Source organism: Plectropomus leopardus, chromosome 15 (assembly GCF_008729295.1).
Source record: "Plectropomus leopardus isolate mb chromosome 15, YSFRI_Pleo_2.0, whole genome shotgun sequence".
Classification (NCBI taxonomy): domain Eukaryota; kingdom Metazoa; phylum Chordata; class Actinopteri; order Perciformes; family Serranidae; genus Plectropomus; species Plectropomus leopardus.
Genome location: NC_056477.1, coordinates 6,897,019 through 6,913,969, shown reverse-complemented (window position 1 = coordinate 6,913,969; position 16,951 = coordinate 6,897,019). Strand labels below are relative to the sequence as shown.

At 37.9% G+C, this 16,951-nt stretch overlaps 1 protein-coding gene across 2 annotated transcripts in view; it reads left to right on the top strand.

Annotated features, from left to right (window-relative positions):
* Positions 1–16,951, top strand: part of anapc1 (anaphase promoting complex subunit 1) — a 56,297-nt gene that overhangs the window by 6,357 nt on the left and 32,989 nt on the right. For both annotated transcript variants that reach the window (XM_042502205.1, XM_042502204.1), the window contains exons 11-24: positions 655–873; positions 1,904–1,999; positions 2,178–2,268; positions 2,903–2,968; positions 3,109–3,246; positions 3,635–3,778; positions 5,762–5,822; positions 8,723–8,778; positions 9,207–9,338; positions 9,416–9,490; positions 10,358–10,459; positions 11,203–11,372; positions 13,332–13,423; positions 14,071–14,219. In XM_042502205.1, coding sequence (XP_042358139.1) covers positions 655–873; positions 1,904–1,999; positions 2,178–2,268; positions 2,903–2,968; positions 3,109–3,246; positions 3,635–3,778; positions 5,762–5,822; positions 8,723–8,778; positions 9,207–9,338; positions 9,416–9,490; positions 10,358–10,459; positions 11,203–11,372; positions 13,332–13,423; positions 14,071–14,219 — 1,591 coding nt within the window. The remainder of the gene's footprint in view (positions 1–654; positions 874–1,903; positions 2,000–2,177; positions 2,269–2,902; positions 2,969–3,108; positions 3,247–3,634; positions 3,779–5,761; positions 5,823–8,722; positions 8,779–9,206; positions 9,339–9,415; positions 9,491–10,357; positions 10,460–11,202; positions 11,373–13,331; positions 13,424–14,070; positions 14,220–16,951) is intronic.

Here is a 16,951-nt window from a genome sequence, read left to right as displayed (position 1 = left end):
GCTCATAATGTTTTTTAGATAGATTGATACTTTTTTTGTCCCCGTGGGGAAAATTGGTTTGCTGCAACAATCACACTTCCATATATCAACATAACAAAAAGATCACATCAGTAGATAAACCACACACTTACATTGAAAACTGAGTGGAATTTAAAGAGGCAGGACAGAGGAGATGTTTTAAACAAACAGTTCAGACAATGTTTACATTTCTTGCCACAGGTAAAGACTTAGGGAAATTAGGCTTTTGGCACGCAGACCAAGCTCCTAATAAAATTTACTGCCTATTTTAGTGTTATTAGTACAACTGATAAATATTTTGAGCCAGTATGGACAAAGGATTATCTAGTTCAATGCTTAAACTTAGACTCTTGACCAGTAAATTCGGGACGCAACAGGATGCAGAGCAATTATTTTTGTATAAATACTTTATCACTTTATTCTGTCTATTGCAGACTGCACACATTGCTTCACACACATTTCCGAATTTGTTAGAAATGTACTTTTATTACTGTCCTTGTGCACGTGTTTTTGCCACAACACAGGATACAGAAAAAAGTACGTGCTCGGTGAAACGTTGCTCCACAACACCACCAGTGGTCCTAAACATCACTGAGTGCTATCTCCCTTTTCTCTTCTTGTGTCCTTCTATCCCAGCCGCGCCCACTCTCCAGGCATGGCGGCTCCGTCCCTTTCAGGTGCAGCTCGTTTCAACACGTCCTTCCACAGCCCGTCCCCCAGGGGGCACCATGGCTTGATACCCTCTCCCAACAGCACAGTGAACGAGACGATGCTGGTGCCGGAGATGGAGCCCATCGTACCCGACCTCTGCATGGAGCAGCTGTGGAGTGAGACGATCACAGCTGGCTGTCACAGGTAATAACCAGAACTGAACTCTACAGAAAACAGATGCAGAGTTTGTGCAGGAACATTATTAATTTGTATCAGTGACAGACAGTTATTGTGAATGAATCATCGATAGCTTCATTTTAATGTGATTTCAACTTTGTCCTCTAAGTGATGGCCTTTATCCTTGTGAGCTCAGCAATGCGGCTGCATAGCTTTCTAGTCTATTTTAGCACCCGAACTTTTAGGCATACATAGGTATATGTAGCCACAAAAGATTTAGGTTTTACTGTAAAATACCAGCAAAATGCTTCATAATCAGAAACCCAGATGTGTATTCCCTTGTTTTGTTCTGTCAGAAACATTTTTATGTTTTAGAAAAACAGTTTTCTGAATATTTCTTTGTGCAATAATTTGGTTTCATTTTGTAATGAGGTATTGCTTAATACCTCCTTTATACCTTTATATATTTTTTATCACACCTTTAGGAAGCTCAGAAGCGCCCAGGTAGAGAGAGAAGTGAAGCATTTCATCATGACACTTTCACCAAATAGTTGAAACGTTGCTGTGATTTATGTTGACCTATCAGTGACGGTATCCGAAAGAGAGAGCATATCGGGAAGCATCCTCACTTATCACAAATTTTTTTACCAATTCTAGCTCAAGCAACTGTAGTAACTACTGTTATTTCACATGAGTGTTGCAACTAAGGATTATTTTCTGTACTGATTAATCTGACATTTATTTTCTCAAATGAGTCATTGGTCCATAAAATATCAGAAAACAGTGAAAAATGTCTATTTAATTTTCACAGAGCCTAAAATGATGCCTCTAAAAGTCTCAAATTCAAACATATTAACTTTTATGTCACACAGATTAAAGAAAAGCAGCAAATCCTAACACTGAAGAAGCGGCAACAAATTTTTCTTTTTTTTTTTTTCTTTTTTTTCTTACAAAAAATGACAATCAACTGATTATCAAAATAGTTGTGAAATACTTTGCTGTCAGTCAACTAATTGCTGTCCTGCCTCACCTGAGTCTTCTCCTTTTGTGTTTGCAGGGAGATGAGCAGCCAGGCATCTAAAATATTCCTGACCTCTGACCTCTGTGAGAACCGCTACCTCTGTTTCCTGGTGGAGTCTCACCAACAGCTCAGGTCAACAAACACACACAGTGTAGCCAATCACAATAAATATTATTAATATTAAATGAATAATTAATAAACATTTGATTCAGACATCACTGACATGCACATTCTTAATATTATGGAATCTACTTTTCTTCCTCTTCATCATCTCTTTCTGCAGGTAACATCTTTTTCATTGTTTCCACAGATGTGTGAAGTTTATTGAGAGCAACGATTCCTCTCAGCTCATTTTCGCCTCTGTCACGACCATCCCAGCCAAAGATGCAGAGCCTCTGCAGGTAGATAACAGTATTTAGGCTATGAGATTTACGAAGTGTCGGCGACAGTTACATATTTAAATCAACAAAGTATTGATCATAAACTGATAAAAACACAAACAAGCATGAATAATATGGTTTGTTGTGTGTGCATGTCTAAATTACCCATGACACCTAATAACATCTGTAATTTAAGCACCTTAAGAGTAATCACAGATATTAAACTGAATGCAAATATGTATAAAAAAAGCTACTCTAATTCTACTTTAACAAACAGATTGGAGAGCAACATTAAACACATAACAGTCTTGCTCAATTTTGTAATACAGACTGCATTATTTGTTGACTTGCTCACCTTTTCTTCCATTGAGTGATGTAAATTATGTGTGAATTTTACACCAGTAAACAAATAGTTGAATTGCAAAAAAGGAATTGCCAACAATCCTGATGATCAACTTGCATTTTTAAGCATGAACGCTCAAACTTTATTGGTTAAGTTTTTCAAATGTTAATATTTGCTGTTTTTTAAATCCTTCTAGGAGCTTAAACATTAACTTTGGGAATTAAAAGAAAGAATAATAGTTAATGAAAATATTTTTTAGCTGCATCCTGAGTGACTTGAGATTTTTTCTGACAATAAAACTTTGGTCCTCAGAATATCGATGCCATGCTGGTTCTGGAGGCCTGCGGCAGTCTGGTTCTCTACACAGGAATCACCAGGGTAAGGATTTATCAAACCACCAAGACTTAAGTCAGATTAGTGCATCACAGCAGTACATGGACAATTATTTGACATTTCTGCAATTAAAGTGATTTCCTGTGTGCTAAAGACATGAGATTCCTGATATGCTGTCCCTTTAGGTCAGTAAGGTGTTTGTCCCCGGCCTCCTGTCGCCCACCTTCAACCTGAGCAACCACCTCTCACGCTTCAGCACGCCGACAGAGAACGTTAGCACACCCGCTAATGCTGGCAATAAGCACCTCCAAAGACTGGATGAGGTACCGGCGTGTGTTGTAAACACATTTTGCTCTGTTCATAGATAGATTAAATCATTTGATTTTGTTATTGCTATTATTTTTTTGTAATAATGCATCTTTTAGATTGTACCTGTGGTACTTTACTCAACTGCCATCCAATCTCGTAGCGTCAAAGAAACAATTTCCACAGAGAAAGACAATCTGTCACAGTCAGCATGGAGGCGTGATTCAGTTTCCTGTTTTATAATTATTCCATTTTGCTGCTTGAAATAATCAGAAAATGATCTCTGAAAAACATTACACCTTACAAATTGTATTACCCACATTTATTTATTTATTTATTTTTAATTTATGACCAACTGAAGATACCTTCTGTCACCTCATCTTGCCTCCTTTTCCTCTCTTCCAGGCCGTGATGCCTTCACCAGTGTCCGAGGTGAGGAGTCCAAACATTAAACACCATGAAGGTTCATTTTTGGAAGATTACACTTTCCAACATGCCACGCCCTATATCCATGCCTTGCGAGACCCCGTCTGCAACCGGGTCACTCTGGTAAGTTTGTGTGTGATTTGTTCACCATTTTATTTTCCTCCCTGATACCATTTCTCAGCCAATGAAATCTTCTGTGATTAAACCTTCACTGGAAAATTTTAAAAACAGTGTTTTTTCTAATTCTTGAAAAATACCAATTTTGGAGATAGGAGGTTTGCGCCTGACAGCATCGATATACTGAAGGCGGATGAGACTAAGTAGTAACAAGTGTCACTGTAAATTTTAAAGACAAACTGGCTTTACATTGTAACATACAAAGAGATCTTGTCTGCTGTTTATGTTTGCATTGAAGAGAGCTGCAGGCTGCAGTTATGATCATTCAAAGAAAACAGCTCTGCAAGAGTCTTCCTTATGGGTGTAGTTTCTAGTCAGTGATGTGTGTGTGATTTAGGCCCATTAATATTTTTGAATGGGAGCCACAAAGAAGTCAGTATTTGTGTGTGTGTTTCTGCCTCCTGGGTCAGTCCTGTCAGACTTTGTATAGACGGCCTCTTCAGCCGCGGGACACTACAGAATACACACAACAACACTGTTTCTTTCTCTCTCACACACACACACACACACACACACACACACACACATCCTCACTAAAACTCTTGCTGTCACATTGCTGCTCTTTTGACATATTGCCTCTGTTCATTGATTTTCTCTTTCACCTCTTGATGTGCCAATCTGAAGACTAATTGTTTGCTAATGTCGCTTGTTTAAGTGCCTCTCTGTATGTTGTCAGGTCTACAGTTTATTTCTTTATCTTAGTTACTTTTTAATCACCGATGACAAGAAACGGGTCCAACACTGCAAGAGGAAATGTAGCAAGATGTTGTGATGTATTATTCCTCTAAAATAATTGAAATAAGCTATTGTGATTGTGTATACATTAGGAATTATCCTAAAAAAGGAAATCAGAGCTCCACATTCACAGCTAAAAATATTACTTAGTTATTTTTCCAGCTCATTGATAATTGCTGTGATTATTTAAAGGAGCACAAGAGATGTTTGTAATGAATATTGGAAATATTCACACTACAGTAAATACTATAGTTTTTAAACACTTTAAATGATGAAGGCTCCTCAAAATGAATGTAATACAAAATGTAAAACGCACTTTTGTGTTTTTAATTTAACCTATAACCTGCAGTCCTTGTTTTACACAGTGTGATTACATTTAGATTGTTACACCAGTGTTTTTTTTACTATATTAGTGCTGCCTTTTTAGAGAAATGAAATGAAAAGAATACAAAGAATATTCTGCTAGTGGGTTGTAAATTGTGATTGATAATCCGGGTTTTAGATGTGGACACATTGTGTAAAATCCTGTTTCATCTTCATTTCAATATTAAGTATGACAGCTTGATTTTTCCCAATATGACACACACAAAAAAATACATAAAGGAAACACAACTCCTAAAACAAGTGGTTATAGATCACCTTATTGTTGCAGTCAACATAAACCAGACTGCGTCTAGAGACTCCAGTCAGTAAACACCTGATGTGACATTACTAATTGGGATGCTGCACGAACATTTAATCAGATACAGAGAGAAGCTGCAGCAGTTTTCAGCCATGTGTTGGTGTCTGGTGTCGCTGGAGACGATGAATCATTGCACACACCAATTTATTTTTCTATTAAGGAGTTTTGCTCTTCTGTTGAGAGATTTCCTTGCCTTGTGGAAGTCAATTTTTTCATAGCAGACATCTTAACTTGCCACAAGAGGAAAAACAGGTGCAAATAGATTAATGATAAACAAATTCTATTTAGCTGCTCACTTTCGGGCTCTTGGTAGTTGTTCATTCTGCTGTCTCACTTTCATGGCTTAATGGGACGCTTAAACAGAACAGAGCCATAGATAATGTTATTAGAAACACCTGTTGTTTTTCTGCAGTGACACGTCAAAATATGTTGGAATAGATTTAGAGTTAAGAATTGAATTTAGTTTAAGAAAGTGGTTCAGCTGAGTTTTTGTACAATTTCTCTCTCTTTAGGAATTAAGCAGTGGCACAATGCTGAGGATCTCCATCCCAGAGATTGCTACCTCAGAGCTCGGTGAGACATACACACACACACACACACACACACACACACATATCTGTAAGATGGATGCATTAAACAAAAACATACTGTGTGCGCACATACAGTACATTTAATACTAGGTATCATGGCCCTTGATGTTGATAAGTATGCTTTCTGTCATTAAAATGTTGACCACACATGGGCGCACACACAGACGCACAGGCACACACACACACACACACACACACACACACACACACACACAGCTGAGCTGAGTCAGGGCAGTTAGGTCCTGGAAATTAGGTTTGAAAGAGGCCCTACGTTGTTTCACAGTGACGTATAAACTTGATGCATTGAGGATGCCATTACAAGGCAGACACACACACACACACACACACACACACACACACACACACACACACACACAGTGCCACTGCATCATCTCATCCATGTGCAGCTCTGAGAGAAAAATTGGATGCACAGGAAAAAAATCTATTTTTGTTCTTTATAATTTGTGCCACATGCATATGATTTTTCGTGAACTCAGATCTTTATTATCTGACTTGGGAGCTTCAGGTATTACATAGCAATGTTTAAATTAGCCCTTAAAGACATATTAATAATTATCTGGGGGATTAGAGTGGAAGGCTTATGTGCGTGGATGAACCAAGAGACATATTCACGTGAGAAATGTATTGTGTGTGAACCACACTTAATTAGCGTAGTAACAGTCTGTTTTCCAAGGGTCAGTAAATTCCCACCTTCTCTTTAAACAGTTGTTCATATTAACTGATGCGATTATAAGGATCAAAAAAAGGAAAAATAAATATAGATTCCATTTACCATTTTTATAGCATGTTTTACATTAAGTTAAAGCTTTCTTTTAACATTTTGTTTCCATGTGTGTATATGTTGTGTAAAACACATCTGCCAGTCATTTCTCTTTTGATCAGACTACAGCTCTGTTAAATTTTGTTTTCTCATACATAACATCATTAATAATAGATTAATAGATCATTGCCTGTGATTTTATATCGTAAAAAAATCCATTCAGAAGTTCAGCTTCTGGCAAAGGACTTGTGACTGCAGACTTTGAGTAGTAGTTTTATTTTAAATCTGATTGTATGTCTTCCTCATGAAAACTTGCTGATGACCAGGTATTTAGGAATAATCAATACGTATTACAATTTGTGGTGTCATGATATACTGGTATTGTTGATAACCATAATATTTAAAATGAAAATATGGATATCTCGCTAATAATAAACAAATAATAATATAGTGTATATAATTCAGTGCCTCTTAAATAATTTGAATTTCTTTCTGTTTTCACTTTGTCTCCCTCTCCTCCTCCCTGCACTCGTATTTTGAGTGTAATTTAATGTAAAGCACAAGAGACAAAGTTACAGATAAATCTGACTGGTAGCATTATTATGTTTTAAAATTTTCTATAGATGTCACGATAAAATTTTAGTGAATTCTTTTGGACACAGTTATTGTGTAGTGAAAACCTGATATCGTGCCAGCCCTCATTACAATGACAATGTAGTGTTTTATTTCGAGCTTATTAAAGCAGAGGTCTGCTGGTTTATCTTTTTTGTTTTGCACTAATGGGTCCCTTGCGCTGTTCAGATCTCTGCCCCCACCATGAACCTTCAAGTTTCTTAATCTCCTCAAGCTATTGTTTAAAGCTCGCCTTTTTTCTTCAAAGCCTCAACATCACTAAGGTGTGTGTGTGTCTGTCTGTCTGTCTCTTTGTCTCCCTTGTGTGCGTCCCCCTCTGTGTCTTTGCCGTGCGTTGCTCCCCATTATTTAGTAATCAATCCTACAGACGAGGCTTTCTCCCTCTAATGAAATGGCATTTATCCACCTCTTCCCTGACCTTTCCCACTCTGGATGTCCAATTAAGATATCCTGGTGATGTTGATTAGGAATCTGATTGGTCAGAGTTGTTAGGAGACACACAGTAACACTAATTACTGTTGTATTGGTGGTTCTTTTTTAATTTCCTTCTTTTGTTTTCTGGTGTTAATGAGAGGAGGCTAGATAAAAAGAATTCTGTTAAATAAGGAGAAAATGTGATTTTTAAAGTTCTGTTCATCCGAGGCTGAAAGTGGAAACACAAAAAAAGTTATGAGAATTGTGCTCTTTTCTCTCAGTGTTAATGTGGATTTTATGCATTTATTGGAAATAATTTTTCTTTCTTAAACTAGTTTTATGAGCTTTCTCTGCTGGCCCAAGGACTCAAACAAGCACTGAATCATGAAGTCTTTAAATATCAACTCTGTGATGAATAATATCACCCTCACTGCCCTCCTCTTCCTAAGTATCAATTTGAGGAGATCTGGGGCATAAAATCTGACTGAGACTACCATGGTTTTCTTTCATTTTATGATTATAAATTACAACTCTAAAGTTAATCTCTAAACTCTACAAACCACATTAGAAGGCAAGACGAGACAAGTTTATTCATACAGCACATTTTAGCAGCAAAGTGCATACAAACTGCAAAAGAAACACATTATGAAAGGACATTTGAAATAGTTATGAAAGAGCCAAGAGAATAGAAAATAGAAAGTTGCTAGAATAAAATAAAACGTGTAGAATGAAAGAATAAAAGTTTCAGTGCAGTATAAGAAATCATTTTGTGATTTGATAAAAGGCAGTAGCAAACAGAAGTCTTCAGGCTTCTGTTTTCAAAGAACTGAGTTGCAACTCAGTTTTTGTTCATTTTTTCCAGATAAAATCTGAATGTTGCTTCTTCATTTTTAATTTTGTGTCTGGGGACAGAAAGCAGACCTGTCCCAGATGACCTGGTCTGGATGGTTTAAAACGTAGCATACGATCATGAATGTGGTATTTTGAGATCTGTTCTTTGCCAGACTGGATTGTTATTGGTTTGTTTATCTCTTTTCTCCTTTGATTCATTTCAGTCAGGAAATGCCTTCAGGCGATTCGTTTCATTTTGCCCAAGGATGCTGCCATGAAGGTTTGTAGAACTGATGGTTCACTCTGTTAAAATAATCGAAAAATGAAACAGCATCAGGCCAACTGGGTACTTTTTTTAGATGCCTGTGGACAAATCTATGATGGGATGGCATTTTTCATTAATCAATGAATCTTGAAAACTTTACATATGGAATATTAAACAGTGCACAGACTCTTCACTCAGATTATCAATTCAACCAGTTGTTCTGTCTGACACACAATTTGCCATCATTTAAAACCTATGTCACTATTTTGGTTGCCGAATGCATTATGATTGTTTTATTTAAAATTTAAAATGACATAAATCTAAATCGATATACACCTTTTGTAGTAATAAAATGGTTCTGTGATGATGGAGAAACTTTTATTTCACTTCAACTTGGTTAATTTAATAAATGCTGTAAAAGTGGACCTCGTGTTGTGATGCAGGTTTTGGTAAAGTGGTATAACATCTACAACGCCCCCGGTGGTCCCAGTGCACATGCAGAGTGGAACCTGTTTGTCACCTGTTTCATGACACTGATGGGCTACAACACGGAGCGCCTGGCATGGACACGGAACGTGAGTCATTAGTAGAAGTGTTTTCTACTCTGTTCTTATTGCATGCATTGACCTTGCCCTCTGTCCTTTTTCCACAGCTGCATTTTGAAGTGCCTCTCTCTCCGGTGATTGCAGCTAAGAAGGCTCGTCCCTCTGATGGAGGCTCCGAAGAGGTGCGTGACACATTGTATGATCGGTTGGGATGTTTGTGGCAACTGGCACCATCTGCGTATAGACTTATAATCTCTGAAGGATATTACATGTTTGCGGGAAAGAGTGGACTGTACAGCATTTAGAGCAGACACAATAAAAATAAAACAATATCAAACAAGAAAAATACTAAGAATTCACGTGAAAATTTAAGTTTGTCGAAAAAGGAGAGATTTTACTACTGATTTGCAGAGCAGAACATTTGAGAAATCTTGATGCTATTAGTACATGCATATTATGCAATACTATTTTTTTAATAATATTTGAAGGTTCTCGAGACCTTTACTAATGATAGAAAATGTACTTTAAATTTGTTTTTAGGACATCTGGATTTTTTGTTTAAATTAGGATTCAAGCTAGTTAAATGTATGTTTCTAGGTTTTATATTAATATTAATGCCAGTGACACATTTCACATAAAATGTGTACAGAGACTGAAAGACGTGGCAGTTCTTTCTTTGACACATGGAAAGCGAGTCAAAAAATTATTTTAGCTCTCAGCTTTCTGAACAGTTTTGGACAAAGGGAAAGCCCAGCTCTGTAAACAAACCCTGTAATCGAGGGGACCGTTTTACTGTGTGTCTGAAATAAACGTGTAACATAATGGAGAAAATAATAATAAATAAATGGTGTGTTTGAGGGAACTGCATGAGCCTGATTCAGCTGAAGAATGCTGTTGACTCCTTGACTGCCTAGATGTGGCGATGGTTTTGCAGCCATCATTAATACACAAAATATTCCGTTGATTCATTGCAGTATATATATTTTGATATTCAAAACTGGTTAGAGGACCTTTGCACAGGCTTTTATCTCTGTCTTTTCTCTGTTAAGGACTTAGAGTACTTGTTGGGGTCTCATTACCACCGTCAGATGAATTCCCAACCTGTCTGCTCCAACAATGCTCTCACTACAGAAACTGTGGACCTGTCCTCTGTAAGTAACTCTCTCTTCAACAATGCCAGGATTGCTATGTCTTCTATGAAAACTTTTCAGATCGAACTTTAAATGTGATGAAATGTGATGGGTGGTGCTGGTGAAGGGGTCATAGAGCCGACGGGTGTGTGTGTGAGGTCAGTGTTGGGCTGTTGGTGAGCGTCTGCCACCCTAGTCTTTATGGTGTGGAAGGAAGTAAACAAACACCTTAAGGCGAGAAGGAGTGAGATCAAAAGAAACTTATATTAGAAAGATTATTTTGCTGTAGACCATGAGCTCTTAAGCAGAAACGCTTCCTGATGGTTTGTGCTTTTATTCACTGGCACATGGTAAATGTCCTTTATTCTTTTAACACTGGATTGTGTTGTTAATGTGCTAACTGGCTAACTAGGGTCCTGACAGAACATATGTGCTATTTGGCTAGTTAGTTGTACTTTTTGCAGTGTGTTCACGTGCGTTTTTGGCCAACACACAGGTGACATGAAGCGAAGCAACAGTAGTCTCATGTTGCCATAAATTTTTGGATGTCGGTTTGGTGTGCCTTAGCCTCAGAGATGAGCATATCTTAGTTAAAATAACTACTTTTACTATTATTTTCATTTTATTGTGTGTTCTCACAGTCAGTTTGGTACAAATTTACAATAACAGCATCTCCCCTGTTACATCTCATGTACATCGTTCTTTGCTTTTTACCCTCACCTTTTTTACTTTTCTTTTTCCTTCTCCATCTTCCTTTGTCCTAGGCGTCCCCTCACTCCAGTCCATCTCTGAAGTTGGACAGTTCAGCTCCTCTCTTTCCTCACATTCCCTCTCTTTTCTACGTTCTCCATCTGCTCTATCAGGAGCTGCAGCTGGACGAGCTGCAGAGAGCAAGAGCCTCATCACTGGTCTGTCTGCTGCAACAGCTAGCCAGGTAACCACGACCTGTGTGTGTGTGTGTGTGTGTGTGTGTGTGTGTGTGTGTGTGTGTGGGCGTGTGCGTGTGCGTGCGTGTGTGTGTGTGTGTGTGTGTGTGGGGTGTTGTGGTGTTAATGTCTGTATTAGCTCCTACAAAGGACAGTAAATTGCATGTGGCTTGTGCAGATTGGTCAGGTGAGTAGATTGCTTATATCGTATATATGCAAATGATTTTTAGGAGTAAAATAATCGTAGAACTGAATGAGTGTGAAACTGTTGCTTTAATACATAAAGGTTACAAAACAGAGAAACATGTGCCTTTTATCCCAAAAAAACAAAACCTGGTCTGCTTTTCATCCAACTACATTTAACTCCTGCCACGAGGAGAAACACTTTATTGTTTTCATTGAAAGCGTGCGTGTAATGAAGGCTCTTTGGTGATGTGTACTGAGAAATAAGCTCCAACAGGTTGTCAAGTGACTGGTGACAATGACAATAACAGAATAGGTGGAGTGGGAGAGTGAAGTGCTCTTCAGACTAATTGGCCTTTGTTGGTTCGTATGTGGGCTGCTATGAATTATGGTGCAAATTTTTATACTTTTACTGCTTCATGAGGGTAACTGGTTAAGGCTAAAATGATGATGCCAATTGTTTAAATAGGAGTTTTTTTGCTGGAGTGATTTGATTTTCTTTTAAGGGCAGGTACATTTGTGTTATTTTCCAGGCTTTTCAAATGAAAACACCCACTCAGCTGTTAGCAAAAAGCCGTGACGTAGGTTAGAGTGCTGAAAATAATAATAACTGAAAGGGTTAGTTCAGATTGTTTGAAGTGGATTATTATGAGGAACTTATCCATAGTCAGGGTAATATCTTTACTGCTTTACCTTTTCTTTAGACAGGCCTTTGTGAAGGGGAACTGATGCCATTAAATCGCTCTCTTCAAAGCCACAAAACTCCATTGATAAAAGCAGTAATTTTACCTTGTGGATTGCAAGAGTTGCTGGTCTACTGCGTCCTCGTTTGCGTATGTTATGTGACCCTTGAATCTGTTCTAATGTGGTGTCTACAGCAGTATATTTCTTAGCCTCCATGCCAGTAATGGGAAATATAGTTAATTTAAAAGTTTGTTTTCACACAGTTCACAGCTTGGCTCAGTCAGGGAGAAGCAACTTAGGACGGAAAATTGTATTTGTACTGTATTTTCTTTGTTGTTATGATTTTGCTTTTTCCCGGAATAGGAAATGGCAACAATATGAATTGTTGTTGTGGAAATGTAATTTGTTGATGACCTTTAATTGGTGGTTATACTTTTATATTCAGTTCAATGCTGCTTAAATTATTCCTGTAATCCCTGGTGATTGTGTGCATTAACAGATACACACACACACACACACACACACACACACACACACACACACACACGATAGTAAAGAAAGAAGGTTCACAAGGTGATGATGACACACAAAAGTTAAAGGCAGGTGTTAAAAATACGTATTGAGAGGACAGTAAACTGAAGGGATGAAGGACTTACTTTAAAGATTCGTTTTACAGGCAAACACACTTCTTACATACATTCACAAAATATTCCCAGTGTGTAACACACACACGTACACACCCACACAGGCACAGCTGAAAATTGTGTGGGAGGCAGAGCTCGGTACTGCGATTAAAAACTATTGATTATCTGATGTAAAGCAGAATGGTCACGACTCACAGCTGTTAATTACTCAGAGCGTGCGTTTAATTTTTGCTCAAAAACAAGTTAAATGCCACAGAAGCTCTGTGAGAATGAAGAGCTAGTTTTAGATTTTAATCAGTGTCCTGCAGGAATTTACTGTGAAGGACACAGACAAAGCACAGTTAATAAACCTCTGATAAAAGACTCGAAACTTCACGAGGAGTGATGTGTTCATACATATGGAGTTACTGATTAACAGGAATTTAAAAATATATCATCGGTTTATTTCATTTGCAGAGACCTCCAGTTGGAAGAGTATGTGGATCTGTACTGGAGAGACTACCCCTCATTAATTAGTGGCTTCACTGAGAGCTGCATCATCGACCAGGGTAAGACCCATTTGATCCTCTAATAATGGTATCAGGTCAGGAAATAGACAAGACATGTTGTAGTGAAATAGAGAGGGCAGGGTGACCTGCTGCTGATACTCAACAATAATACTTTAGATGTCTGTGGTTTCCTGTAGTACACATCTTCAGTAGTGAATATACACAGGGTTTGGACAAAATAACAAGAAGAACAAGGTACTTTACTGTAATATCTTAGTAAAAGCCTTTTATTCACTATGGGTGAAGTTGCACTTGTAACCAGTCTTTATTGGTAGTTTTTGGGCGCCTGTCAACAAAAACCACTAAATGCGTTTATGTTATTTTGTCCACATTTACAGGTATTACATTTGTACTGCTGCCTTTGTAATACTGGTGTAAAGGGAAGGGATGAAATGACATGAAATAGAAAATAATCCAGAAGTAAATGCACATATGCTGCCTTCACTTAAATTGTCCTTAAAATAAAGAAGAAAAGTCTAGTTTTTTTAACTGACACCTTTTGATTGTCTTTTGAAGATCACGAGGCCTACAAAAAGGTTGTGTTTACTAAAAGGGCTCTAGCTTTTCTGTTCCATTGAAAAAATATATTTCAACAACTTAACTCTCATTTGCTCCATTTATTAATTCCTTCTCTTCCTCCTCTGCAGCTCTCATTGGTCAGATGCAGCGTCCGTCCTACCTGAGGCCAGAGCCTCCCTGTGTGCTCAGCTGGCTCAGCAGCTGTCTGAGAGGGGAGGAGATCCTGCCCTTCCCCTACCTGCCCGGCATCTGTCAGAGGACCAGGCTGCTGGTTCTGGTACGACCAAAGCTTTATTTATCACTTTGAGCAATCGTAATCTTTTAAAATGTGTGATGACGTGCATCATGTCACCGAAACCAAATTCATATCTTTCACCACCAATACAGATTACATAGTCAATCCTTTCCTGGCTTTTGAGAGAAAAAAAACTTAAAGGCAAAATTTGCAACCATTATCTATACACTATCTATATTTTAGGATTTTGTCCAGCCATTTCATGGAAAATTAGCTCTCTTAGATCGTCATGACTTATACAGCACAAAAGAAAATGTGACTTACTTTACACTTCAGCCAAATCACACAGCTTACACAATCAGGCTGTTTTCGTATTTTGTTAAATGTCACAGGGAGTGAGGAATCGCAGCTGCAATAAGAAGGTTGGTTCAGATTTTAACAATAGTGCAATTTGACTTGCAAAAAAGCAGATTTGATTTATTGAAAATGATGCAGTATTAAGACAACCATAGAGATGTATGACTGTGTTTGTATTTTGACGAGGTTCTGTTGGCCTTTTTATACATTTTATCACCCCATTGTTGATTGTGTGTGTGTGTGTGTGTGTGTGTGTGTGTGTGTGTGTGTGCGTGTGTGTGTGTGTGAGTGAGAGAGAGAGAGAGAGAGAGAGGGGGTAAAGAGTTCAGCTTTGATTGACACACAGTCAGATAATTTATTGTGTAGCATGTCTGTGATTCTTTTTCTGAACATAAAGAGCATTTACTCCTGGAGATGTGCACACACACATGTGTGTGTGATGCTGCCTGATTCAACCTTCACTTACAAAGAAAGGAAATGCACTTAGAAACGTGCCTTGTTTCCAGCTGTCTGCTGCCATTGTTTCTCTATAGGATGACGAAGGTGATGACGACTGTTGTGAAACAGACTGAGGGACAAATTAGAGAAACATATAGATAGATATTTACAATACGTGCATATAGATGGATCAGATCATAATGTAAAAAAAGATCCTAAAAAACTAATGCATCATATCATCCTAAAGGTGAGCATTAAAAGTTCTTGTGAACAGTTAAATGTAACATTTCCTGTGTCAAATGGAAATTTCTATAGTGACAAATCTGTTCAGTCATGTAGTCGACGTCCTCACGGGTCTGCAATTGTTGTCTCGCCTATTAGCTGCTCAGTGTTTTTAATTATCGACCTTCTTGAATAGGATACATTTTTTAGGAATTATGCTTAAATTAGACTGTTTCAAACTTAAAAAACATGTCAGACCAAAAAACCGTGTCAAATTGCTCAGCTCCTTTCACTGCAGTAGAAAATGTTTGTTGTCTAAAAGAATTCAGCAGTTACACGTAAATTTTATTGAGCTTCGACCTCATTTTGGATTCTAGTGTCCTGAAGGTAGAAGCTCTTCTTGAGACTCTCATACCACTTTTCCACCAAATTAGCACTAGTTTTTGAAGCTGTGGTTTCGTTTATGATTCTCCGAACCTTGGTGCTATTTAGCAAACCAGCCTGTGTTTTCACCAGTTTTGCGTTGAACCGTTGTAATCAAGGATGTGTTATCAAGAAAGAGTGTTGCACAAAGCACAATGGAAGTAAACAGTAGTCTCAAAATTGTAACATTGATTATCTGCAAGCTTTTGTTCTTTTATTACATATTTACATATTTGTTTTAACCCAAAAAACATGCATCAACTAACTCTTAATGAGACATTGATGCTCTTTTGTTTCCAATAATTTTTCATTTTTTTCCATTCTTGCATTCTCCATCCTTTCTTTCCAACCTGACACACTGTTCAGGTAAAGAAAAAACTGGCATTTATCAGTTCCAGCTAAAATCCAACTTTTTGGGCTCAGAACCAATTTATTTTTGGTTGAAATGCTCAGGAACAGTTCAAAATTAGGTGCAGGAACTCCAGTGAAGCCTGTTCCATGTTGGTGGAAAAATGATATCAGTGCTGGCCTGGTGTGTCTCGTGCTATCTTCAAACGTCTACAGGGAAAGAAAAGCTGTTTGCAGATTAATTGGGATCCTTAATTATTCTGTGAGCCTTATTCAAGCAGCACCTTGTGTACATTATGATTCCAGTAACATCTAAAATTTGACTAAATATATATAATACCAAAGATAGGATTTAGTTTGTGTAGGCGATGCACATGAGCATCTCTGCGTTTGCTGCTGCTCCTTTTTTTGCCCGTGGGTGGCGCAGGTTTCTCTAGTCTGCAGGTCTGACCTTCTTGCCTCTATCTTGCCTAATATTGGCTGGATTACTTGAACCTATATTTAACTGCTTCATATCAGCCACACTGTGTTCTTGAAGATAAAGTACTAGACAGACTGGCGTGGATACAAACAGACGGTTATTAAATCTTGTGTACTCACTTCTGTGTGTACATGTACAGTATGTGAACATGTGCTGTATGCAGAGGCTTTGGTTGTGAGCTCTAGCTTTTGTTTCGACCTTTGTACGATTTCTCCTAACACAATGCTGCTTCATATTGTGATGAATGTAATGTCTGCCAGGATCTGCAGTAGGAAGAGTAATGCTATTATGATAGAAATGGTTAATGAGCCAGCCCTCTGGTTCACCTCCCCATGACTCTAAATAGCCTCCTGACTTTTTTTTTTTCTGAGTCCCTCAAGCTTCAGTCCAACTCTTTCTGTCAGATATTTAGTTTTTGCTTATTAGTTGAAATGTCAAAATCAGGTTACTTACTTTATTTTGAATGTGATGATTAGTTCAGATGTTTTTCACCTGCTTTTTATGA